Consider the following 27,606-nt stretch of genomic DNA (forward strand, 5'->3'; position numbering starts at 1 on the left):
CGTATAGTAGGAGAGCAGCCCTGCGTTGTAGTCGAGCACGAACCAGCGGTACTGCCAGCCTTTCATCACGTTGGTCCATTTACTCAGCGGGCCCTCCATGATGGACGCCATCTTGGGAGCCGGTAAGATGCCAAACAGCCCCACTGGAGCGAACGCTGGTCGCGCGGGCGGGGGTTGAGGGGAAGTGGGGGGGCAAGAGGCAGAGCGCGCGCGCGCGCCCGGCCAGCTCCGTCAATGGGCGACGCCTGAGTGAAGCAGCGCGAGACGAGGAGGAGCGATACGGCCGTCGCGGCAGGGAAAGAAGAAAGGGGAGGAAAGAAAAGAGCGGAAAAAGCAAGCTGCGGGACTAGCGAGAGGGAGGGGATAAGCAGGGAGGGGGCGTGACTTGCATAAGTAGGGAGGGGCCCTGGAGAAAACGGTAGGGGGCGCGCGCGTGGGCCCCACTGGAGAAGAAATTGGGAAATGCTTCGAAAGAGTAACGACGCATTGAAGGCCGCCTCGGGTTGGCGCAGGGGCATTTCCCCTGGCGCTCGTCGGCTTGGGACGCTACCGTATGCTTTCCACATTTTGGCGCGCCTGCTGCCTTGTGTGTTCAAGGCACTTTGGCCGTGTATTTGGAAATTCCTCGGACTTTGTAAAGCGAGACTCTTCCGTCGTTCACATCTTTGCCTCGTTGTATTTGTTATCCGTGTTCACATTTCCTTGGCATGACCAATAAACTTTGCCCCGCACCCTGTCTTTGGCTGCCTAAACTGTATTTCCAAAAGCTGAGGTTAGTGACTGAAATGTTAGGAATTTGAGGAAAGGAAAGGGAATGTCATTTGGGGAGGCACTGCATCGGTTTGCCTTCCTGTCGCGACTCCCCTGCTTGGGTGTAAGCTCTGTTGAACTCAGTGGGACTTCTTTCAAATAAAAATGGAGAGCATCAGGCAGGGCCAGGGAAGAGCGATGTTAAGGGGGGAAAGTTGGCAGAGGAGCTTTGCCTGTCGTAGCCCTGCAGTGTCTGGAAAAAGCTGTCACTGGCCAGGAGTTTTCTCTCGTTGAATGTACAGAAGTTTTTGCATGGTTGGACCACCTGGTCTCAAGCAACACTACCCTGAGTTTATTTTCTTCATTCCTGAAAGAAAAGGGGAATAAAATAGATGGGCAATTTGTGGCCCTTCTGATATTTTGGATTACAACTCTTATCAGCCCTAGCCAGCATAGGCAATGGTGAGGGGTGAGGTGAGTTGTAGGTCAAAACATCTGGAGGGCTTCAAGTTGCCCACCCCTGCAATTTATTTATTTAATTACATTTATATACCGCCCCACAGCCGAAGCTCTCTGGGCGGTTTACAACATTTAAAAATAGTAAACATTAAAAGTATACAATTTAAAAACACACACACACACACATAAAAAACAGTATAAAAACAACAGTATCCATTTAAAAACAACAATTGTGGGGTCCATTAAAAACAAACTTAACGTTGTTAAATGCTGTTAAAATGCTGTTAAAAATGCCTGGGAGAAGAGAAAAGTCTTGACAATAAAAGGAAAGGAATAAAAGGAAAGGCAAACTTTGAGCCAAGGGAAGACGTACAGAGGTCAGCTTTTTACCAGAAATGCTGGGAGAGGTTGTGCAGTGAGGACAGGAACGTACTAAACCCCCTCCTCCCCATAAGCCCTGGCTACTGTTATGTTTCAAAATTAATCCATTTTTGAGCAGGAGGAATTAACCAGGGCAGCAGGGTCAAGGTGAAGAATGTAACTCAAGCCAAAATTGCAGATCTGACTGAAAAGCACAAAGCTGAGTTTTGAGGAACTTTTCCCACTAGACACTAAAGGAATGGTTAGTGCAATTTCTCATACTGCTTCTTGGCATGTGGTAATATGTGTCAGCACTACTGTTGATAGTCTCAAAATGTCTAGGATGGGGGTAGAGAACCTCTTTCAACCTGAGAGCTAAATTCAATTTCAGAGACGCTCTCAGTGGTGCTGAAAGCCATGGTGGCTGGGGCTAAAATGCAGAAACATTTTTAAAAATACCAGCATGTTTTAGCTTAAATCTCTTACTGTCAATAACTAATCCTTAGGAGAAGTATTTCAACCTTTTAGAATGTCTGGGTGTGGGTGGGGACTGCACAAAAGCTCCAAACCACCAAACAGTCAATGGTTGCAAGAAATGGGATGAAGCCATGGGAAGCAGCCATGGCCATCTGAGGATTATCAGAAAGCCAGATTGGCACCTGAGCCTGAGGTTCCCCACCCCTAGTCTAGGGAATGTATCTTTGCCTGATATCCATTTTTCACATATGTGTTCCTGGACTATTTAGGATCTAATTCTCTGTGTAAACATGCATAAAATCAGAATGAATGTTTCCCCAGGTGTGCTTATATTATGAGGACGTTCATTTGGAAATCGGTAGCATTTAATGCACATACTAGCTAACATTACTTTTACATGATCCAACAGCCTTATGAGAAGAGACTGAAAGAACTGGACATATTTAGCCTTGAAAAGAGAAGACTGAGGGGAGACATGATAGCACTCTTTAAATACTTGAAAGGTTGTCACACAGAGGAGGGACAGGATCTCTTCTCAGTCATCCCAGAGTGCAGGACACAGAATAACAGGCTCAAGTTACAGGAAGCCAGATTCTGGTTAGACATCAGGCTGACTTTTAGAGCACTACAACAATGAAACCTATTACCTAGGGAGTTTGTGGGCTCTCCCACACTAGAGGCATTCAAGAGGCAGCTGGACAACCATCTGTCAGGGATGCTTTAAGGTGGATTCCTTCATTGAACAAGGGCTTGGACTCGATGGCCTTAAAGGTCCTTTCCAACTCTACTATTCTATGATTCTATGAACTTGCTTCCTACAAAAGCTGCAATCCTAAACATGTGGAAAATCATACTGAAATAATAATAATAAATAAATAAATTTATAAAGCTCTAACATTAAAAGATAGGCACAATACAAAAGGAAAAGGGAATGGGGAGAGAAGAGGAAAGCAGGTACTGGAGCAGCAAATCATTTTTTGACCTATGGATGGGGCCAGGTTCATCTCCTCCTTGCTATGAAGTTCTTCCTGAGAGGCAAGAGGTGTCCCATGGTCTGCTAGCCAGAGGCTGGAATTGGAGCAGAGTGTTCTTTCTGGAAGAGAGGGAGATGCTAGTTCCTTGCAGCTGCTCTTTCTGTGGCTGATGGTAGGGCCAAGTTGGTCTCCCTCTTATTTATTTTCAACTTTATATACCGCTCAATTATCTAACACAGATTCCAGAGTGGTGAAATTTTCCCTCTTGCAAAAATTTAACTCGTAACTTTCTTCTAAGTAAACATGTATAGGATTGAGTTGCATATCTGTTATCTTTCAGGCTCCAGGTAAAGATTTTTCTCTTCTCCCAGGCATTTAACAGCATTTAACAACGCTAAGTTTGTTTTTTAACAGACCCCAGAACTTTTGTTTTAAATGGATATTGTTGTTTTTATACTGTTGTTTTTATGTTTTTGATGGTTTTAAATTTTGTATTTTTTTTTTTAATGTTTACTGTTTTTAACTTTTGTAAACCGCCCAGAGAGTTTCGGCTATGGGGCGGTATATAAATGCAATAAATAAATAAAATATCTAAGGAGGACTGGAATTATGTTGATTTATAAAAGTTTGAGAGGTACAATAAACAGTTGCAAATCATAAGATTCTCTGAAAGTTCTGTTCCAAATTATATGATAGAGGTTGATTCTTCATGAAACTTTGAGTGTGTGCACGTGCTCCAACTTTCTGCTCTTATAGGTTGCTGTGAGGGGATTTATGCACATGAGCAACTGGTTGAGATAGTAACACTGACAATGTAGTCAAATTGTGAATGCACATAACTTTGCCTTATCTTTTTTTAATGTTTTCTCCTCCAGAATGCTGCCAAAAACTTATTTTGAATTCAAAAATGGAATCCATCCTAGAAATGGTAACATTTCTCTTTGGAGAACTGTTTCATTGCGATGAGCAGTATATTTCTGAAAACAAGGTAAGGTATTCTGATGTACTGAATTATAATGAGTTAGTCTGTACTTGGAGCTCCACAATGGGAAAGGTACTGGGAGGGATGTGATCTGGAGTGAGAAAAGAGTAAACAATAAACACCACTACATATTCCATGGTTATGCTGGCTAGGCTGATGGGAGTTGCAGTCTAATAACATCTGGAAAGCAACTAGTTGCCCACCCCTGACTTATCCAGACCCTATAATCACTCTGGAATTGGTGTTGTCTCTTTCAAAAACAAACTTTGTTGTAATATTACCTGCATCTGCCCATGACTGATGCAGGAATTAATCAAGCGATCAAAGACACTTTTGCTGCTCTATCTCTATTTAAAAAGCTTACAGGGGATGGAGTAAGTTGTCAGTATCCATCTAAAATCAGGGAAGAGGGAATGAGGCTGCTTGCACATATCAACAATAAATCATGGGTTAATTAATTAGTTAAACCATGATTTGCCATGTTGTGTGCCAGGTATGTTCTGAAGCGTTTTTGGATATTCAATCCGTGATTGGGGTTTGCCACCTGGCATCCAAACCCAGATGCTATAGGTTAGTCATGGATTAAACAACCTACAGTTAACCTACCTATTAATTGTAGGTTAACTATGGCTTGTTTAACCCATGTGTAATCTACAGTGTCCAGGTTCAAATATAATGTGGCAACCTCTGATTGGACCAATCTAAAAAAATAGAATATACAAGAAAGCCTTACATGTACACTTTTCAGGCTACATAAGATCAATTTTGAACTACCCAGAGAGCTTCAGCTGTTGGGCGGTATAAAAATGCAATAAATAAAATCTCTGAGAAGATAATGCATTATTCAAAATTTGCCAATTAAACCTAAGTAAATATTTTTCTAGACATCTGCATATCAAGCTTTTTAATGTGTATACCTTGCATAATATTTGTTGTCCATTCATTGATAAGTGAAAACTTAAGTACACTTTTGACCTGGAATAATACAGTCTCACACCTGTTCACTACTCAAATAACTTTTTGACTCAGTGACAGGGCTTTAACTCAGCATGTTCTCTTTGGATACTATCCAAGTCAACTTGACCCTTACTTTTATCCCAGTTACAAGAATTCATTATGAACCTGCTTGTGAACCTGTAAATAACAGCTTGTGATCCAGTTTTGACATTCAAAACAAGCAAGTAAGATAACTTAGCTGAGGAAGAGACCAGAAGAGAGAATAGGTGTAAGATGTGTAATGACTCTATCTCAGCCTTCCCCAACTTGATTCCCTCCAGATGTCTTGGTCTTCAACTCCCTCCCACCCCAGTCAGAATGGCCAGTGTTCCAGGAATGCTGGGAGTTGAAGTTCCAAAACATCAGGAGGGAACTAAGTTGGGGAAGACTATTTTACCCATTACCTGACATGTCAAACCCTGAACACCATGCTTCCCCCTACTTGTAACAACTGTTAAAGGGGTGGAATAACCTTTCCATATCATTCTTAGGGCCTTGCTAGACCTAATTTTGAATCCGGTTGGGAGGAGGGGCCCGCCCGCACTAGAAGTAGCACGGGCTGTCGCCCCAATTTAAACGTCAGACGCGTCGGGCTGCAGGAAAGCCCCGTCGCGTCCGCCATTTAATTTTTAAAGGGCCAGGTGCACAGGAGCGCACCACCGATTAAAGTAGTTTTTTTAAAAAAAAGGTTCACCACTCCCCCCTGTCCCCGATTTCCCCACCCTGGCCACGATCCCCCCCACCCGCGATCTCCCATCCCTCCCCCCCGGCTCCGTTTCCCCCCATCTCCCCTGTAGCCATTTCCCCCCCATCCCCCCTGGCTCCGTTTCCCCCCCTGCCCTGATGGCTGCAGCGCTCCTATGGAGCGCTGCGCACCATCCCCCACTTTCCCCGGCTACTCGTGAGTAAATGCGGTAGCCGGGAAAAGCGGCGGAACAGGCTACACGCCCGCGATCTAGGGCTCAGCCCAAGACCGCAGGGAATACTGGGCCACAACCGGTGCCGGTTATCCCGGGCCAAGAGAGGGTTACCCCTGCCTGAGCCCTGGATCCCCTGTGCATCATCTGGATGCACAGGGGCCGGCCCGGAGCTCACACTGGGCTACCCTGTGGTCTAGCAAGGCCCTTAGAGTTTCTCAGGCTCATAGCTCAAACATTACTGAAAAAGCTAGCTGTTAAAAGAAAAGGCTAAAAAGCAACAGTTAACTATTTAAAATCAATGAAATTCACAAACAATAGGATACAGCTACCTCATATAAAATTGAATTTTGAACCTAAATTTAAAAATAATAATCATGACTCAATAATTCTTAATCATGACTCATTCTGTTCTAACCAAAATCACCCTTCATAAAGAATTCCAAAATGCTACCCCACAGTCCCTCCCAAAAAAGAAAATGGGGTGGCCTTAAACTACTGCACCCTGGAAATAGGAATATCTTTTGGTGGCCTGATCTCCAAGCGAGAAACTATGAGTCAGCAAGAAGAATTAAATCCTTACTGGGAGGGGCAGATCCTCCAGGTTTTGCTGTTCTCAACCACTGATGTTTTCTCTCTCTCTCTTGCAGCAGAGAGCGCTAAATAGCAGTAACTCAACCCAGCAGCAGATGTTCCTACCGCTGTGGTTAAAATAACAGGAAGCTTCATTACATGAGATATATACATGTTTTATACAATTAGATTTTCTGCCTTTTAAAATATTACCTGTCCTGAGTCTTTGAGACAAAGAAGAATGCAGTGGAACACTATTCTGCTTTGCAACATGAACAGGCAGAACTCACTCCTATATCTTCCTCTGATTTGGACATCACTTTCCTGCATTAAAATACACTTAGGATGCAGTCCTATGCATCTTTAGATAGAAAAAAGTCTCACAATTCCCAAAATTTCCAAAGCAACATGGCTAGCTGGAGAATACTGGGAGTTGTAGGACATTTATTATTTATTTATTTACTCTATGGACTTGAAAACTGTACATCTGATTGTTATAAAACTTTTAGGATTTGTTCTACCTCTATTTGAGATGGTTTTAGGCATAGTGAAAATTTTGACTACTATCTTTAAACAAAATGGCGGCCAATGAAAGTTTTTACAAATTTACTGCTTCAGCACCAGTTGATCAATTCAGCACTTTCAGCACTGTAGAAAGCAGATACTAACCATAAAAAATGTGTCTGCCATTTTGAAACAAAATTGTGGCCAATCAAAATTTTTAACTATTTATAGCTTCAATACCACTGGATCAGTTTCAACCAAACTTAGCATGATGATTCAGCACTACAGCAAGCAAATTTTAACCAGACAAAAAGCACTATAAAATTAATAATGGTTAGTAAACAACTGAAATTGGCTGGAAAGTAATATAAATACAATACAAAGGTAACTCCATGGCAAAAGCCATGTCTAGGATGTGTCTCCAACTCCGTAAGGTGTGTACAGCTTTGTTGGATCAAACCAAGGGCTCCTCCCAAACCATGCAAAGCCAGGTACGTTTTCAAATTTATTTATATAGCCCCTGTCAGTGCACATGGCACTGTACAGAATAAAACAGTGAATCCCTACCAGAAAGGTGCACATTCTAATAAATCACTAAATAAAACCAAAAACGGAAGAAGAGAATACACTAAAAATAAACGTTTTTAGGTGAGATTTAAGAACAGTAGTTGAACCAGTTGTCCACAAACATACATAGGTTGTATTCGGTTTGAATACACTGTTGTATTCGGTTTGACTGACTATATCGGGAAATAAAGAAAACAATTACTGTTTTAGCTCTTTCTATATCTTTCTTGCAGATCATTTTACTTCTTCATATCTCCCAACCATTCAGTTATGACCTTCTTCTCACTCTCCCAATTACCCCAATTATATATATTTTTTGTTCTGATTCTCATAGGAGTTCCTTACAATTCATTCAATAGCTTATTGTTCAACACAAGTAAGTGTAAAAGTCACTTCATCTATATCATTGTCATTATCTTATTTTATTTAGGAAGCACCAAAATAGGAACTGTACCAGAGTAATTAAAAATTACCGTATTTCTTCAATTGTAGGACGCCATCGATTGTAAGACGCACACTAATTTCAGTACCACCAACAGGAAAAAAAAAACCTTAGACACACCTGCAATTCTAAGACGCACCCCATTTTTAGAGATGTTTATATGGGGAAAAAAGTGTGTCTTAGAATCGAAGAAATAGGGTACAGCTAAATGCCTGCAGGTTTACAATGTAAAAATTACAGACACATGAGGGAAAGGAGAAGATAGATGATATAGTATAATCTGAATCAAGGAAATAATAGTAGATTAAGAAATAATTGTATTTGTTATTTACAGGCATTTTACATTATTTCCATCTATGTTTTGAACACTGTAATTGCCACCTTCTCAAAAAATATTTCTGATTGGAAGTACAGTTAGCAGTCTGCAAAGACTTGTCTGTAGTAGGGAGCCAATGCATCTGTTGAGTGTGAATTCATCTGAATTAGGTCAGGGCACCTGTGTCTTCTCATTTCCTTTGAGACATTCCAGGTAGTTTCTGTGCTGGTCCAATTGCGTGGTCTTTTGTGATTGGTCCCTGTAGCATAATTATTCATACATTCTAGCCAATGGGAGGGATCCATCTGCTCAGCATGACTATCAGTGTGGCGACCATAGAGGCTTTGGGGCAGGAAAAAGCAGCAAAAGATTTCAGAGGAGAAGTTACTGGACTCTTCCTCCTGTAATTTAAAGAAGCCACCTACAACTTTAACTAAACTAAGTTACTATGATATCAGCAATGCAGTTGATTTGCTTAGTGGCCTTTTTGATAGGTCTAGCATTTGGGGACCTAACTGACAATGCTGATAGCTCTTCCACTGTGGTAGAGAAGCAGGAACATATTATAACAAAAGAGTATTTTAGGGAAGAGTTTGATGATGAGGGTAAGTGATATTTTACTTTTTCAGAACTGTTGACTTCTGAGTCTTCTTAAATATATATAGTCTCCCTCATTTTAAGTGTTGTTTCCTTGTTTGATTTTTAAAAAATGAATTGATAAATAATTGTGAAATATTTCTTTTCTATGATATATCTATTCTACTGACTTATATGTGTAGTTACTACCACTATAGAAAACCATATAGAACAGAAACATGAGAGAAGACTGGATTTTAGCAACATATTTCTGAGGGCAGGAGAATGAATGTTCAGAGGCAACTGTACTACAATTTTACTGAGTGATGCATGGAAGGAAAGATTCAATAACTGATGCCATCTGGGATCTCAGGGCACAATGTATCTGGAATTAATATTTTCATCTATTTAAATAAGACTAGGTGACCAAAATTAGTCTTCAAAGTAGAATAAAAAAGTTTTCATTGTATCTCTTGCAACATCTAGAGTATGCTGTCTAGAATAAGCTCTCCCTTTTACATAGAGTATGCTCTGTATAAAAAAGCATATTATTAACTATCCCAATTTAAGAGTCTTTCCTTTATATCAGTTGTATATATATATTAGTTTTTTATAGTATTACTTTATATGGAAGCAAAGTCTAATATATTTAATAATGTAATGCTAGGTTTTTGGGTTTAGTTGATTTAGCTTTGCTTAATAGTTCTTGAAGATTTGTTTCCTAAGAAGAGAGAGGCCAGAGTATGGGAGAAGACCTGCTCCATGTCTTTCATCCACCTCCCACCCTGTTTCCTCTCTTCTTTATATCCCATGGGAAGATCAGTAGAGATTGCTACAACTGTTTCTTCCCTTTACCCAGTCTTTTTATTTCCCATGAGAAGATCAGTACAAATTGTTGCATCTCTTCCTATCTTTTCTTTTGGAGACTTGCTTTTCCTAGGAGTTTGCCTTGACTAAATAATCTCTATCTTGAATTACACTTACCCCATGTCGTGATTCCCTCATAAAATGGGTGGAATGCTAATTGAATCAGCCTTTTTATTACATTTGTTTGAAGATTTAGTCCTACGTTCAGTGACTTAAATATGAAATGAACCAGGCAGTTCACCAGACATGATTCAACATGTACCAATAGTCCCTTGGGACCCATCAGCAGTTGTCTCAAGCTCCAGATGGAATTAAATGTAGGCTTTTATGATAGTTAAGCATTCCTGAGTAAGATACTTTGGGGGAGATGTTTTTAACTACATGTAATGCAAGCTTCACTAAGAAGACTTATAAAGGTCATTGGTTTATAGTTTTACAGAACTGTAAATAAGAAAAGTGTAGATGCTGATGCTCTAGTATAATTCTGTTTGTCAGTGAGTCAAGTCCCACCTTGTAACGTGGTTGTTAAAAACTGACTCTCCAAGGACAAGTTCATACACATGAGTCCATAACATTTCACATAATGAAAAATAGCTGTTTACTCTATTTTAATGAACTGTATTGCTACTTTCACTTTTTCAGATGAATGGCAGAAACGGTGGGTTCAATCTAGACACAGAACTGATTATGGCAAATTTCGGATAGGATCAGGAAGATTTTATGGAGATAGAGAAAAAGATAGAGGTAAAGGAATGCACTTTTTCCCTCCGGCAATTTTGAAAAGTGAGATTTGTGTGGAATATTCTTTAAGAACTTACTGCAGAGCTGGGAAACCATGGGAAATGTATTGGGGGCCATAACCCATCTATGGGTGGGGCCAGAGACAGTTGACCATTTTAAGACTCCTCAGGAGTAAGCAGGAAAAGGCTTCTGTATGTCGACTCAGAAGTAAGCAGGACTGAATCACTCAACAGTACTTTCAAGAAGGATCCCAAATATCAAGCCTCTGCGTATCTATTCACAAGTAAGCAGCTCTCCTGCCTGCAAAATGCACAACTCAGTTCTTTACAATTTCAGTGAACATGAAGTGGAACAGAAGTTTTCCAAAACCACGTTCTTGATCAGTCCTGCCAAAAAGAACCGGAGCCACCGTAACAGTGTGTCTCCAAGTCCCACCACAGGGAAACACTCCAGAAGAGACTGGTGGTATTGAAAGCCACTTTCAATACCACCAGTTTTCTGAAGTACTGGTTCAGAAAACCCAAAAGGGTTGCATTTCCCCATCCATTCCCTGGCATAGGTTATCTGCTAGGGCAATGAAAGTTGGAATCCATATTGGAATGGACCCAAATAATCAGCATCAAGCTTTGATTTGAACATAATATTGAGGTTGCAGTCCTTTACACACTTATCTGCGTAAGCATCATTACATTCTGTGAGACTTGCTTCTGAGCAGACATGTGTTGCAAGTGCGTTTCATTGAATTTTTTCCTTCTCAAATATTTCAGTTACTATATTAAAAACACTTTTGGGATATTTAAACAGCAAGTAAAATTAACAAGTACTTTAAAAACTTTTGTTTACTAATATGGCAAATAAACATATTAAATCAGATAGTGTCCTGTTGTAGCTGGTTCAGGCTTAGTCCTGAGACAGTCTATAAGGCAAATCTAAAGTGTCAAAAGGCAGAGGTAAGAAGCACAGGCTTACAATCCAATGCAAGTACAATCCAACATCAGGAATCAGCAGCACAAGAGATTAGTCCAAGGTAAACAAAGATTTCAAGGGACTGGGAGATGAAATAAGGTATTGTTCTTGTAACATGAGATCATGCTCTCCTTCAAAATAATGGTAAATTAAAGTCAAAAAGGCCCCATGACCACCACCTCAGCAGCTTTCCCTGCCTATGACTGAGGCTTATAAACTGGACTTCCAAAGCCCTACCCAAGACTCAGCTGCAGCACATCAGAGGCATCTGGCAGAAGTACTCCTCATGAGCAAGGCCCTACTCATAAGGAGTCCTTTATACATGAGGAACCTTCCTTTGCAAATGGACACTACTCACAGGGATTGTTCTGGCCTGCTTCTTGGGATGCCGACGCGCTCCAGCACTAGGTGGTCACTCAGCCTCTCTCTCAGAGTTGGAGTTCCCCCCCCTCATGCAAGATGGACATGCAGCCATCTTCCCCAAGAGCCCAGGCTCCTCCTGGTCATCTGACATGGGCTGCTCTTTGTCTCTGGGATATCTAGCTCGTCTTAAGAGAATTCCTCCAATCAGACATGACAGGTAGGACATTGGGGAAAAAATCCAGAAAATTTTCTGAAAAACACTTTCTGGAAAACTCATATCACTGGTGGAAGTATTCACAACACATGGGTTCCCTAGGCTTGTTGCCTAATGCCAAACCATGTCTGATGTCTGAAAAAAGTAAGGCTTGTGTTTCTTGAAATTCCTTGGAACTTCCTCAGTAATCAGCATTTTGTACATTGGTGGTTCCTGCTCTCATTAACAAAATACCTGGCAAGAGGTTAGTTATAATCATAACTACATAGTGCCTGATTGTTCTCACAGTTATGTTGAGGGAATCACACACAAAAGAGGAATGATACTTGTCTGTGTGAGAGAGAGTGAAATAAATTTTTTAAACAGTACCTATATTTAGATGCTTCATCATGATTTTGTCTTTATAGGTCTGCAGGCAACTCAAGACACTAAGTATTATGCAGTGTCAGCAAGGTTTCGTCCCTTTAACAATGAAGGCCAGACCTTAGTGCTTCAGTACACAGTAAAATATGACCAACAAGTTGATTGTGGTGGTGCCTACATTAAACTTTATTCTGCAGACTTAAATCAAGAGACTATGAATGAAGATTCAAAGTACTATATTATGTTTGGTAAGTTTTCTCGAATGTCTCTTGTTCAGTGGTCAAACAACATCCATTTCATGTAATAATATTATGTCAGTGCATATCAGGGGAGAATTGGCTCTAGTGCTGTGAGAAATGTTATCCTTCCTGACCAGAGCATTGTATACATTGGTGGCAATCATTGTTTGATCCTTTATATTTGCAAATGAGCTCACAGCAAAGTCTATACCAAAAGATCATAAAATGTTCTGGATTAGAATCTGCTGGATCAGACTGAGGACCCAGCTAGCCCAGTATTTTATTTCCCACAGTGGCAGGTAAATGCCTCCTGGAAGATTGCAAGGAGGGTATGAAGCCAGCAGTCTTTCCCTGTTATATGTCGCCAGCAGTTTGTATTCAGAAGCATAAACCAGCAACCATTTTAGTTTGTTTTTTAATGGGGGGGGGGGGGGGCAGAACAGTTGTTTTTAAATGGATACTGTTGTTTTTATGTTTTTAAATTTTGTATACTTTTAATGTTTACTGTTTTTAACTTTTGTAAACCGCCCAGAGAGCTTCGGTTGTGGGGCGGTATATAAATGTAATAAATAAATTAGCAGACTGTTTGGAGAGAGATGAGCCATTCCAACAGCCCTACTAAAGACCTCCCTCATGAAGGTTCCTCCTTCCTCCCATTCCAGCAGGCTGAGCTGTGAGAGAGCAGGGCCATTCCAAAAGAATTAATTTCTCCCTCCTTCCCTCCCCATTCCTTGTGTGTGTGTGCCAGGTCTATCTAGATTGTAAGCTAGTAGGCAGGGACTGCCTTATTTAATTAACTTTTTGGCTGAGGAGTGGCATAAAAATACTTAAGATAAATAAACAAACATGAAGATTTTATTTAGCTATCATGGCTAATAATTATCAATAGACAAATTCCAAGGTTAGGTCTAAGCCTTTTAACAACACTGAAAATAGTGGCCCTTTGCATATTTTGTGGCAATGAATTCAGTGACTTAGCTGGGCATTGTGTAAAATAATATTTCCTTTTGTCCATTCTGAACTTAATACACTTTATGTGGAACTGCCCTTGAAAAGTCTCCAGAAACTTCAACTAGTGCAAAATGCTGCAGCCAGATTGTAAATTGGCAGAAAGTGCATATTATGCCTGTTTTGTTAGAACTACATTGGTTGTGAGTGTGTTTCTGAGCTCATCTGAAGGTCCTGAGTTTTAACTTTTGAAGACCTAAGTTCGATCTGGATCCCTTAAGGACCTCCTCCTTCCATTTTCCTGCATGCTTTAACCAACTTTTGAGGACCTGCTTCAGATTCTTCAGCTGTCAGTGACAAGGCAGGTTGTTCTTAGAAGCAGGGTCTCTTCAGTAGTGGTACCCACGTGGAACACTGTTTCAAGTGAGATCCATCACACCCTCATGTTGTATGCCTTACTAAAACATGGCTGTTTACAAAGGCCCTTGATTCCCCCTGTTGGAAATAAAGTAGGATATTACCTTTTAAATAAATAATAACATGTAGGTTGTGGGGTGATTGGAAAGTATTAAATAAAAGTTCTGTTAAAAAAAGACTTTTTGGCTGAGGAGTGACATAAAAATACTTCAAACTATCATTAAATTGAGTCACTTATATTTGTTCAGGTACAACTGTGACCAAAATCATTTGGATCTTTAAGAGTATTGTTGTTGTTTTTAGGTCCCGATATATGTGGAGAATACAAAAAAATAGTGCAGGTTATCTTCAACTATAAAGATGAGTACTACTTGATTAAAAAAAACATCACATGTGAGGTAAGGCATAATTAGAGTTTCCTGGTAGCAGAAACATTATTGATCCATATTTTATTTATTGTGTGGGTTATTTTTCCTATTAATTGCTTTGTGTTGTTTGCATATTTCTGTCCTCTTGCAATTCTACTGTCAACACATAAGCAACTGTGAAAACCCTATTATATAAAAATCTGAGTGAAGCAGTGACTTCAAAGCTAATTTAGGGAGCAACGCTATGGCCCCTAGACAGCATCTGAGACAGTACTCTGACCTTTGAAGGGGAGTCGGAGATCATCCCCCTCCCACCCCCCTCACAGCCATTGCAGAAAACTGCACAAACTCCTCTCCAAGGTCAGAAGAGCAGCCTTTGAGAAGTGAGTATTTCAGTGGGAGGGGAGGGGAGGAGACTGGAGAGGCCAGGATGTGAACTATCCTGAGGCCTCTCTAGCCTCCTTACCTCCCCACTGGAGTGCCCCCATCTAGATAGACAAAAAAGCCCATCTAACAAAAAATGTTGGATGGAGGACGGGGAGCTGAGGGTCACCTCCACTGCACCTCCCGCTCTGCATAGGATGATTATAAGCCTCCGAGCTTGGGGGCTTACGATCATTGAGGGCACAATCTAGAGGATTTCGCCCTTAATACTAGATCAAGGTTTGTAGGTTTTAGATTTTTTCAAATGCCAAAACCTGACAGCAAACCATATAGAACGTTTGCAGAATGCTTACTCTCAAGAATCCTCATTTTTAAGGGGTAGTAACCGATACTACAATTATACTGGAGAGCATGAGGTACACTTAAGCTATAATTGTATGCACCCAGGGGCATTGCTCGGCCTGGACTGGACCCCTATTTCCTTGGATCCCAGAACAATTCTGCAGAGCCAGGATTTCCAGGTGGATCCCAGCTGAGAAGGGAAGGTGCCCAATAGAAGCTTTTATTCTAAGCTTAATTGCATGGGGTGTGATTAATTTTCCTTCAGGAAGGAAAGAGAGGGAGGAGGAGGAAGAAGAGACGAAAGATTACCAATTAATTGTAATTGAAGACAAACTATTGATTTGGAATTATCTGTACAAATTAATTATAGAAGGTATTTTATTTGGATGAGAAATTAATTGGCTGGCTCTGCATTCTCCAAAAATTTAATAAATGCTAGTGATTATTTCTAAATTTGCATATCTAGAGGTATAAATTAGCATATGAAAATTATGCAGATTTGTATCCTGTGGGCCTAGGCCCCAAATCTTTTAAGTGCTTAGCATTGAACTCACTGGGGTTTTATTCTGAATAAAAATGTTTAGGATTATACTCTGTCTTTATAGTGGGATAAAAATCCATAGTCTTTCTAGAGATTAGAAGTAATGTAATGGAATATATTGGATTAAATAAGAAAATATTGCTGTAAGAAAATGGAGTTGACAGCAAACTCAAAAAAATAATGTTGGTGGAAATGTGGATAAGTTGCATATTATGCCCATTCTGATGGGCATCGAATGTTAGGCTTGCCACTCTTGTGAGCGAGCAAAAAAGCCAAAAGGCAAGGGGTGGAACCAGGAGTTGTGTGTCCAAAAGGATTTTTTATTGCCAACACATTTCGGGCTAAATTGAGTCCTTCATCAAGGCAATCTAAAGGAAATTTTAAAAAGATAAAAGTTTTACAAAAGTAGGGAATTGTACAATCATAAATGCTCATACAAAATACCTTAAAACAGTTTTCTAAAATTCATTGTAATGAGACGCCAAGTTATATAACAGTTCATGTAAAATAATTAAAACAATTTAAAATGAAGTGAAATCAAAAGGTATATATCATATTACAAAGATAAAAATACTTACTCTTATAACAATATAAAATCACTTACCTCCTAAGCGATGGTGTCCTATGTGTGGTGAAACTTTGTAAAACTATATCTTTTAAAAATTTCCTTTAGATTGCCTTGATGAAGGACTCGATTTAGTCCCAAACGCATCAGCAATAATAAATCCTTTCGGACACAAACAACTCCTGGTTCCACCCCTTGCCTTTTGGCTTTTTTGTTCACTTGTTATCTGGCGTTTCCTTTCTCTTTCAGCTATTTTTTGCCACTCTTGTGACCTATTAACACACACCACTTATGCAGCATGGCTGTTCCCAATAATATGCTCATCATGAACTTTCCAGGTCTCCAGACTGTTCATCCAGTGATGGAGAACATCAGTAGACCCATTTTTCATTTTGATTATATGAAATTTAACATCGAGGCTGATGGTCAGTTTGGCATACTGGGAAATGGTTCTCTATTTCTATGTAATAATAATTATTCTTCTTTTTTGAGACCGACGACTTTACCCATCTCTACACTCTAATAGTACGTCCAGATTTAACATATGAAGTGAAGATTGATAATTATGTGACTGAGGCTGGCAACCTAGAAGATGACTGGGATTTCTTGCTTCCAAAGAAGATAATAGATCCTGATATGCCAAGACCTGATGACTGGGATGAAAGGGAAACTATTGAAGATCCCCTGGACAAGAAACCAGATGTAAAATTTCACTCTGAATATCAATGCTTTGCACTCTATATGTCAAAACTGGCTGCCTTACTAGTCATATTTGCTAAGTGATGCTCTTGTTGCCTTCATTGTCACCAGTCAGTGTTGCAGCTACATATTTAATGCTAGAATTACCTGTAACAATGATCTAGTATCCATAGTTCCTTTTTTATCATTGTTTTCATAATTTAAATAGTGCTCAATTCAAGGACACTCTCTATGGTAGGTCGTGTTTTACAGATAAAAGAAGCTATGTACGATCATTCACTAGCCTATCACTGGGTTGGGATTAAGCTTTAAAATTCTAAAAGCAATACTGGATCTCAGTGACATTTTAGTATTCTATGCTTCAGTATAAAATTGAATTATAGAAGGTTTTTTTAATAAACAGGTTTTTTGTTCATCTCTTTCCTAATCCCTCCTGCTCTCTCTGTTTCCATTGGAGTAAAGGAGGGAGGAAGAGAAGCAATTGATTCACAGACATTTATCTCAATAATATACTATTATAGATAGTATTATTTACTATTATAAATGAAAATTCTATTGACAGCTAGTGTATATAGCGCATGCGAGTTTTCACTCTGAATTGGAGCAATTGTGTAATTGCTTATCAGCCTGTTTGATGCCCACCTCATACTTGGCTGCTTCCCTCTGATAGAGCAAAACCACTGGAAATAAGGGAAGGGAAAAGAGATCTTGTCCCATTGCTGTCTTCTGGGTTAATTTAAAAATACTGTCTTAATGAAGAAACCACATTCTAAAGAGATTTCTGGTAATAGTTACTCCACAATTGTGGAACTTCCATCTTCTGAAGGATGGAATTATGCAAGTATCTACTGCAATATTTTTTTTACCAGTCTCTGCTCTTGAATATTCTGAGATAATAAATTTTTGCAGCCAGCCACCTTTGAGGTCAATTGGGCACAGGGTTCCTGAAAACCAGTTTTTAGAACCATAGACATTTGATGACAAAACACAGCATCTTGACTCTTTGACAGGGCATGGGTGGACAGTAATATATACATTATAAAATATACAGTGCTTATAGAAGTATGGTAGCATAGAAGGTTGGATCCAAAATCTACATCCTTTGGATGGAAGGACTCTAATCATGGAAGGTACCTACCCGCAATTTTTGAGGATTCCCACCTTCCCTCCTCACCACAGCTGACATAATTCAGCAGAGTCCTCAACTCTGTAGTGTTTTTAGGGAGCTGGTGGGCTTCTGTGGAAGGATGTGATGAGCAAGCCCACTTCCACCAGCCCTGTAGCACACACCCAAATCTGGATCCAGTATCTTTCTGTCATTACTGCACTGTCAGAGATCAGGGACTGAAGTTTCAGGGATCTGGATCCCCATCAGCTTGATATGCCAGCAAGACTATTATAGCCAGAAGTAGGTATTTGTCCAGTTTTGGCATTTTACATTGTTAATACAAACAGACTCCCATATCTGATAGTGGTAAAAATTATTTTTGCTGAATGTCATGTAACCCAAAATACTGTAAGTACAATTGCTAATTTATTTAATTGTAGCATATAAGTGAAAGCAAAATAACAGTGAATTCCATAAACATATTAATAATTTAACAGTGGTATAAAATGAGCAAACATTTTAAATAAATAATTAGCATTGTCTTAGTCTGTTCCTGCTAAAATACATCTTAGAGCTAACAATCTTAGGGCACAATCCTATGCATGTTTAGAGAGAGAAATGGTAATTCAACTCTCAGCATGTACCAGTCAGCATGGCTGACTAGGGCATACTGTCAATTGTAGGTCTTTTTTTCTGTCTAAACATGTATAGGATTGCACTCTTTAATTGGTTACCTTGACCATTACTATTTTAGGATTGGGACCAGCCAGAAAGAATTGCTGACCCAGATGTGACGAAGCCAGATGACTGGGATGAAGACATGGATGGGGAGTGGGCAGCACCATTGATTCCAAACCCTGCATATAAAGTAAGTTTGGTATAGGTTTACATAATAATAAATATACCCTTGTAGACACCTGGGAATTATAGACCAGTTAGTCTGACATCAATCCCTGGGAAAAATTTGGAGTAAATTATAAATAAGTCAATCTGTAAGCACCTTGAAAACAATGCAGTGATTACTAGAAGCCAGCATGGATTTGTCAAGAACAAATCCTGTTGGACTAATCTGATCTCATTCTTGGATCAAGTAACCTCCCTTGTGGACTGTGGGAGTGCTGTGGACATAATATATCTTGACTTCAGTAAAGCTTTTGACAAAGTACTACATAACATTCTGATCAGCAAACTAGTTAAAACTGGGCTAGATGGAACAACTATTAGGTGGTTCCACATTTGGCTACAGAATTGGACTCAAAGAGTGCTAATCAATGGTACCTTCTTAAACTGGGAGGAGGTAGCGAGCGGGGTACCTCAGGGCTCAGTACCCTTCAACATTTTTATTATTGACTTGGATGAGGATGGTTGTCTATGTTTTTCTTCCATTGTTATGATTTGTCTCCCATCATCCTGCCACCTTTTTGTATTGGTTTCAAATTTCTAGTTTTAAAGCTTTTCACTTCTCAGATTTCTGATTATATCTCTACTTTCGCCTTTTTCCCCACTTCTTCTTGCTTCCTCCATTCTATTCACACATCTCCTGTCAGCTCCTGTTTCCATTCCTTTTATTTCCATTATGGTAGTAAAATGGATAGCATTCAGCATGATCCACACTTGAAACATTTAATTCTATTTGAAATAATTTAAGTGCAAGTCAATAGTTTTGGTTTGTTTTTATTGTACCATAACATTTCTCTTGGCATTGACATTAGGAAGGGCCAACACTCAAAACTGTAAATAATGTGTTGCTCATTACACCATTATCATATGATCATCATGGTCCATGGTAACCTTTGTCCTCGGATGATTCTAACACCTCATCTTTAGAAGCAGAGCTCCTGAGTTAACAATTCAGGGAGAGGACTTTGTTACAGAAAGGCATCACAAGGATTCTGCCTCTTCGGGACCCATTTCTCCAGGAAGACTTGAGGGAATCTACTACCTGCTTCCAGAGGAGGCTGCATTGCTATCCTTGGACTCTGAGGATGGCTTCTACGAAGACTCCAGCATATGCCAGAACCCCAACATGGCAGTCTGATACTGTTAATACTAAGTCACAATCTGCTGTTTCTTGGAGCAATGTACAGGGCTGGTTCACATGATCAGCAGTGGGTGAATAAGTCACTGGGTTGCAGTGCATGTTAGCCGCCATTATGAAGATTCAAGCCATGGTGGGCAGTTGCTGTAGTTTATTGCAACATGCAAACCTAGATAGGATGGCTTGTTGCCATGGCTAACAAGCCACCGCAGAACTCTACTGCAACTCATGGTTTCAGGGTGGCTTGTTTCCCAAGGCAACAACACCATGCCTGAGTCTCCACATAACACTAAGCTGCAGCAAACACCTGCTACAGCTTGAATATTCACAATTGTGGCTGGCACATACCAAAACCCACCGTGGTACTGGCAATTTGTGAACAGGGTCACTAACAAGCTCCAACATCATTCTGAGCTCTCCATGGTGCTTTCCTATTCCCATTTCTGCTTTTCTGGGAAACCTCACTTGCCCAAAATCTTAGTGAAAACCTAATCTATAGTAGACACCTTGTAACTCACACAAGTGCCCAACCACACAAAGTCCCCTCACCATGATAGTGATAGAGCAGAACAATGATAGTATATTCCATTTTTTTTTTATTTGACTAGACTTTTACTCAAGGTTTATGTTGACTAACAGATACTTTGATTGATCTGAGTTTGAAAATTGGTATTCAACATTGTCTCAACTATTCTTTTTTTAGGGCATTTGGAAACCTCGTATAATTAAGAACCCCAAATATAGTGGCATATGGGTCCAGCCAGAAGTTGACAACCCAGAATATGTACCAGATCCTAATCTTTACAAATATTTTAACATTAGCGTCGTTGGCTTAGAAATTTTACAGGTGTGTATATTATTCAGTTTGAAGAATTCATTCCTTAATCAGAAAGATTGGGTAATATCTAATGATGGCACACCCAATGTGAACACAATGTTAACAAGTGCAAAGGGGGAAACTGCTGATTTGCACTACCGCTGCACCACCCATAACTTACAACAATGCCAATTAGAATTCTGTACCACTAAATTGGAAAACAACATACTTCCTAATTTGTCCCATTCTCATCTAGGAGATCAAAAGTATTAACCTGCACCTGTGCATTCATTTTAGTAAAGATGACGTCTACTGCATTTCCCATTTGCAACCTCTGTAACTAAATATACAATGGCATGGCAGCCCCAAAAGAATCTGCTTAGCTGGGATTCTTCCAACCACTTTCTCAGGAGTAGGATTATTGTGGAGTAAACAACTTGGGGAAGGTGGCCTCTGAAATGAGATGATTATGAGAAACCAGAATTGATGGGATGATGAAATTGTTTTGAGTAAGAAGGAAATGTTAATTGTGAATTTATTTATTTATTAAAAAGGGAATGCTTTACTGGTAGATGTAGTTCATTAAACTATTTTTTGTTAATATTTCTATAATGGTAGCTTTTTAGACTAAACTGTATTGGATACATTACAAATACATGTTTTTCTTGCAATACTAGCAAAATCACCTAAGTTTTAGTATTCTAATGTGTCCTTTTGAAGGAAGCACATATTACAAGACCAGTTCACATAGACACTAATTTCATTTGTCTTTACCCTTTTTTCTTGTTTTTCTCAACAATTTGAAGCTGGAATAGATTATTCACACAGTTGCTATGCCACTCCAGGCTGGGAAGCCAATATCCATGTAAAATTATAAACTGTCACTAAGTACTGTTGTGTTACCTACAACATCTAGACTAGTAGATAACTGTGATTTAGAAATTATTAAATGTATTCACAAAAGCAAAATATAGCTTCAAATTATTGGAAAACTATGGAACGCTGTATAATTAAGAAACTAGTACTTATAAGTCTGGTATCTTATCAGCATGATTGCCAGTCCAAACTTACACATGTCTACTCAGAAGGAAATCCCATTTAATTCAATGGGAGTTACTCCCAGTAAGTATGTAAAGGATTACAGCCTCAATTACATAATATTATGGGGAAGAAGAACATAGGTCAATAACCTTATGAAAAGATGGTCTTTATAATGCACTGCAATTATACATTTCAGGACGGTTTATATCATAATTATTTTCTGTTGTGAAATAGAAGATATTTGCACCATATAAAATTTCCTTAAAAATCACATATTAGGGCTGCAATCACATACCAGTTTTCAGGGAGTAAACTCCATTGAACACAATGGGACTTTTTTTTTCTCCCCACGCCTTCATTGCCAAAGGCAATTCTCAGGCAATGAATATAAATATAAAAATTAACGAGAGGCATGAAAGCTATAAAACCAGAAAATAAAAATAATCTAAAATTAATTCCGACTGTAGATTGCACTGTAGAACTTCTGATATAAAACCTGTTAACATCTCTGCAGTCGTAACCCAAAAATGTATAAGCATTTTAGATCTGGCTTCTAGTCATTGGATAATGAGACGACCCTGAGTCCTTCTCCAGGGATTCATCATCTAGTACTATATCCATTGTTTTCCAATGTTCTAGTTCAACCCTGCCTTCTTAGTCCAGCAACAGGAACAAAATTATCCAAATTCCGCAGCATGCAAAAAATAGTCAGCTAGAATAAATATAAATGCAATATTTATATGAAAGTTTTACAATATGTGTATTTTGTTCCAGTCACAAAATTTAGAATTTCTGGTTGCTCAAATTACTGTGATGTAATTTGAGTGTGTGATCTCATAGCACATTTTCTCAAAACTAGGAAAATGAAATGTTGTGCATGTAATATGCTTTCTAAATAGCAACTATTGAATGCAGACTTGAGAACAAGGAACAGAGCTGGCTACAAGTGCACTTCTGGAAACAATGTATCACCCACACCAGACTTGCAGCATTCTATTGTAACTATATTGATTTATTGCATCAGCTTTGTAATAGCATCCTTTATTTATTTTATTTATTACATTTTTATACCGCCCAATAGCCGAAGCTCTCTGGGCGGTTCACAAAAATACATATTATGCGTATATTATGAGCTATTTCTGATAAGGGCGGACAACCATTCTTGTTGATGTAAAATTCACTTATAACCTGCAAATAAGGTTGGATTGCATGCAATTAAGTAATTTCAGTTCTGCCTTTTTAATTCCAACAGGGAAAGTCTGGTACGATCTTTGATAATTTTCTTATCACAAATGATGAAAAGTACGCTGAAGATGCTGGAAATGAAATGTGGGGTGTTACATATGTAAGTGATGATGTTCTTTATGTTTGAATCTAATGATTGCATATATATTTTCCTCATTCTCTTGTATTTCTAGTGGGGTGTGTATGTGTCTCAATAAAAACATTAAACAATAGTTAACATAATTCCCTCAATTTTCCCTGTTCAGGCTATGAGCACTCCTGTTTATGTAGCCAAAACAAGTTGGTGGCCATAAAATGCTGATTGACTGTTGGGATGAGAGAAGAAAACCAGGTGGGAGGGGAAATGGAATGGAGTATTGTGGAAGAGAGCATGCCTGACCATCTAGAACAGTGAACAGAAACACTCTATGCTGCAATATTGTGTTGCCGGTCCCTCTAATTGTTATTGTTTACATGCTGTAGTACTGAACACAGGAGGGAGTGGAAGCCACTGAGGAATAAATAAACCTTAATGTTGCAAGTTGTGATGGGTATCAACTATGAGCTAGAAGTTTCCAGCGTTGTTAAGGAATCTGCCTTAATTTACCAGTTTTATCCTGTTGGTGAACAAGATTATTTGCCTTGAAAAACATTTTCACCATCCTTATGGTAACTTACCAGTGAAAATAGTTAACTCCATTTAGATATGGGGATTAGAAAATAATGGATTTTTTGTGGACATAGCTGCTTAAATGATCAGAAGGTATCTGTGTGGACAAGTAAATCAGACTACATAATAATGCCTATTTGTTTATTTAATAATATAGCTGTATTTTTATATCATTGTGCTTGTTGATATTTTGTAAGCTGTATGATAACATAAGCAGCATAGCACATAGTGGCTCAGTTCAGACAACACATTTCTCAACAGTAGTTTTAGAACTCCACAGTGGAGTTTTTACACCACCATTAAGAAATGTCTTGTAGGGCGGGAAAACTCCACTCCACAGTGGAGGGCTTTTTTAGGGAAAACACTCCGCGCTGAATATCCATGCTGTGCAGAGGAGAGTTCCTGCACAACCGTTGTGTTGCTTGTTATGTGGAGGGCTCTGTGGAGTTTTCCATTGCATCGAGTTAACTTTTCCCACTGGCTTCAGAGCTCCCTGGCAAGAGCAGCAAAAGAAGCAAGTGCCACTCTTGGAGAACCGCTGGGATTAGATTTTTTTGCAGCAATGGCTGATGGGATACCATCGGGAGGACCGGGGGAGGAGAGAGGGTGGAGGAACTGTCAATCAAACATTGCAATGGATTTTACTCAACTCCACAGTAGCCCACAGCCACACAACGGTGAGGTTAGAACATGTGTGGGGAGTACCTTCTAAAAGCTCAACCATTGAATGGAGTTTTCACACTACATTGACTAATGTGTTGTCTGAACTGAGCCACTGTTTAAGAAAATAGAGCATGAACCAGGAAGTTATGGAGGACTTGTAAGGATGATCAAGAATTATGTGAAGTGCATTTATTATTTTAGGAAAGTATTATATAACTATGGTAGTAAATAAGTCTGAGCTTATGTAGACTGTTGCATTTTCATAATGGCAGCTAGCACCATTATGATGCCAGCTGCCATAAATTACCCCATGATGGGCTGTCGTGTCATGTGAACCAGGTCTCTTTCTTCCTTAATGAAACCCACACAGACTAGGAATAATACGCATATTTTTACTTATAAACAATTCACAGAAAATTGCATGTCACAGATGTATCATTACAATGCTTCTGTAATTTTTGTATAGTTATCAATATTAAGCAAAAAATGTCAGATGGGGATGATGAGATTTTAGTTTTTAATAAAAACATTCACTGGAAGTATACTCTCTTAAAAACAGACAAGCTTTGCATGCACTGAAAGATTTTGGTCGTCAAACGGGGTTATAACTTTGAGTCTATTAATCACTTATTATTTGTTCTGTTAAACAGGAGAGAGAATGGAAGAGAAGAGAGAGACGAGATGTAGTGTATAATAAAATTAATGAAAAGGAAGAAACAAAGGGAAAGGAAAGCAAGAAAGAAAAGAAGGGGAAAGGTGTCAACGTTAAAGATGAGCTCTAATCAACCAAAACCTATTGCATAATTACTGTTACTCAGTATGTTCATCAGCTGTTCTTCACTTTGCGATTGAAATTTTTCAACTTCTAAATATTGTACTTATTTTCTAAATATATGGTACTGAAACTCTAAAATACAGTGGCAATAAAAACTCGTGACAAGTCATTTTTATACTAATAGGTAGGTAGGAAGGAATGGAAGAAGTAATGCTTAGATCTCTTACCCTATCTGTTGTACATGTCTACTCAGAAACATCCCCTTGAGTTCAATGGGGGTTACTCCTAGGTAAATGGATATAGGATTGCAGCCCTTTTGTGTTCTGGGAAGGCTATCAGCATCTGCTGTAGACACAGAAACCGCATAGATGGCAATAAGTTGTGCAACGCAGGGATGTAGAAAATACCATAAAACCACAGGCTCAATTCAGAAGTCACATTCCATGCTATTGAAACTAGGTGTGGATTGAAACAGCCACCTCAATTCACCACCCCTTTTGCAAGGGGAAAATTGAGGATGGCTGTTTTGAGGGCCACATTTCAACTTCTAAAATGGTTTGCAGGGTGGAAGGATTACCATGGGGACTGCTTAACTTTTTTTACTTTCTTTTATCCTTCCCCCCCACCAAAAAAAACCCCTTAAGTAGAGAAAGGAAGAAAAGAAGCCCCCTCCCATATCAGTCTGCCACCACTTTTAAGATCTACAACTGAGGTCCTTCTCACATCCCTGACAGTAAGAATAATGAGGTTGGCAGATAAGAGATTTTCAGTGGTGGCCCCACAGTTGTGAAGTACATTTCCAGCTGGGGTCCAGCAGGTCCCATTGGTACAGGCATTTAGAAATATCTTAAAGACCTATTTGTTTACCATGACCTTTTTATAAGAGTTTTTTTTTAACTGCTGCTGATTGGTTTGTATTTGATTTTTGTTGTATTTCTATTGGTTTTTAGTAGCTTGGGATGGAAGCTTTATTTTTGTTTTTGCTTTAATACTGTCTTATAAATGTATTGTTATGTTGAAGTTTATTATCAAATGTTTTTGGTGGAAGTTGTCTAGAGAGGTTTTACCTGTAAAGGTAACAAAATGTTGAAATAAATAAATACATTTTTAAAAACAACAACTAATCATTGGAAGAAAGACATATAAGTGAATGGCACACAGTTTGACCGTAAAAGATGAAGTGCTATATGCAGCATATGTTACAAATCTTTCTCCTTGATCTCTAGACAGAAAGAAAAAGAATCAGTGGGCCCTTACATTATCTAAATATAAAGCTGGTGCAGAAAGTAGACCAAGCATAGATCATGCTGACATTACACAATGAAATACGACAATAGTGCATTTTATTCATACCATAACGAAGTTAGATAAAATTACAGAAACAAATTAACAGCAGAGAAGAATCATTTATCCATACCGACATACCCCACCACAAAAGCATGAACTAATTTTTATTTGCTAATAGAAATTAAGGACACAATCTATGTCCCCTAGACAGCATCTGGGGGACATAATTTTTTTTGGTTTCTGTGCTCCCTGCCCATGTGCCTGCCCTCTCGTTGCTGGCATGGTTCTCTCAACACCAGCTACGCCTCAATATGGAAACGGCATGTGGAGAGAGCAATGGGGGGGTGTCCTGGGATGGGGAAGGAAGGAGACCATGGAAACTGCTTTATGCAGCTTCCTAAGTGCCATGTGACCTCCACCTTTCTGCTCCGAAACTCCCCAGCTAGTCAGGAAAATCACCTGTCTACCCAGAAATGCAGGCTGGCCTTGGATAGTCGACAGCCAAAAAAGTCCTACAGCTCCCAGCATTCCCCAGCCAGCATGCTGGATGGAGAATGCTGGGAATTGTAGGTGTTGTGTGTGTTTTCAATCTAAACATGCATAGGATTGCACCCTAAATTTATATCCTTGACCAGTAAATGTTTTCCCCACTGCAAATAGTCCTAAGGTGATATCAACTGTCCAGAACTGCAGAAGGCATAAATAAAAACATACGTGTAAATGCTCCTGACTTTAAATTTTGAAAGAACAGTCAAACATTTTAATTAATCGTTAGGCTGCAATCATATTTCCCCTTAACTGCAAATAAGCTCCATTGAACTCAATGAGATGTACATATGAGTAGACGTGCGTAATGCTATGATGTTAATTTTATCATATAATACTAGTGGATTCTTTGATTTCCTTCAACTTTGCCGTATTTCATCATATAAAAATATTGTCAATCTGTTTTTATAACTGAGCCTTATCCATATCTGTCTTAAATGATTCCAGTGAATAAATTAAATGGACAGTTCTCATATACCAGCAGAACAGAGAATCACCAGGAAGCAGATGTGCAGTTACTACTCCAT

At 39.2% G+C, this 27,606-nt stretch overlaps 2 protein-coding genes across 4 annotated transcripts in view; one reads left to right on the forward strand and one right to left on the reverse strand.

Moving 5' to 3' along the window:
* OSBPL9 (oxysterol binding protein like 9) overlaps positions 1-180 on the reverse strand; it is an 80,274-nt gene extending 80,094 nt beyond the window's left edge. For both annotated transcript variants that reach the window (XM_063138958.1, XM_063138948.1), the window contains exon 1: positions 1-180. In XM_063138958.1, coding sequence (XP_062995028.1) covers positions 1-111 — 111 coding nt within the window. In that variant the 5' untranslated portion in view covers positions 112-180.
* On the forward strand, positions 33-26,366 carry LOC134407285 (calreticulin-like). 2 transcript variants are annotated; one of them, XM_063138985.1, is made up of 11 exons: positions 33-122; positions 3,896-4,008; positions 7,793-7,935; positions 10,403-10,504; positions 12,452-12,655; positions 14,315-14,409; positions 16,704-16,913; positions 18,773-18,886; positions 20,760-20,903; positions 23,167-23,259; positions 25,122-26,366. In XM_063138985.1, the coding sequence occupies exons 2-11, from the start codon at positions 3,983-3,985 to the stop codon at positions 25,251-25,253; spliced, it is 1,263 nt and encodes a 420-aa protein (XP_062995055.1). In that variant the 5' UTR covers positions 33-122; positions 3,896-3,982; the 3' UTR covers positions 25,254-26,366. The 2 variants fall into 2 exon arrangements, with proteins under 2 accessions (XP_062995055.1, XP_062995064.1); XM_063138994.1 differs by lacking the exons at positions 33-122; positions 3,896-4,008; positions 7,793-7,935 and adding an exon at positions 8,677-8,922.
* Positions 26,367-27,606: the final 1,240 nt, after the last annotated feature.

The sequence above is a fragment of the Elgaria multicarinata genome, chromosome 1 (genome assembly GCF_023053635.1).
Source record: "Elgaria multicarinata webbii isolate HBS135686 ecotype San Diego chromosome 1, rElgMul1.1.pri, whole genome shotgun sequence".
In the NCBI taxonomy this organism is placed as follows: Eukaryota; Metazoa; Chordata; class Lepidosauria; order Squamata; family Anguidae; genus Elgaria; species Elgaria multicarinata.

Bases quoted from the DNA above. Each gene is read 5' to 3' on its own strand.
- LOC134407285 (XM_063138985.1), top strand. From the start codon at position 3,983: ATGAGCAGTATATTTCTGAAAACAAG. The intron at 12,656-14,314 runs GTAAGTTTTCTC...TGTTGTTTTTAG, and splicing joins AAAGTACTATATTATGTTTG to GTCCCGATATATGTGGAGAA. The intron at 14,410-16,703 runs GTAAGGCATAAT...TTCTTTTTTGAG, and splicing joins AAAAAAACATCACATGTGAG to ACCGACGACTTTACCCATCT.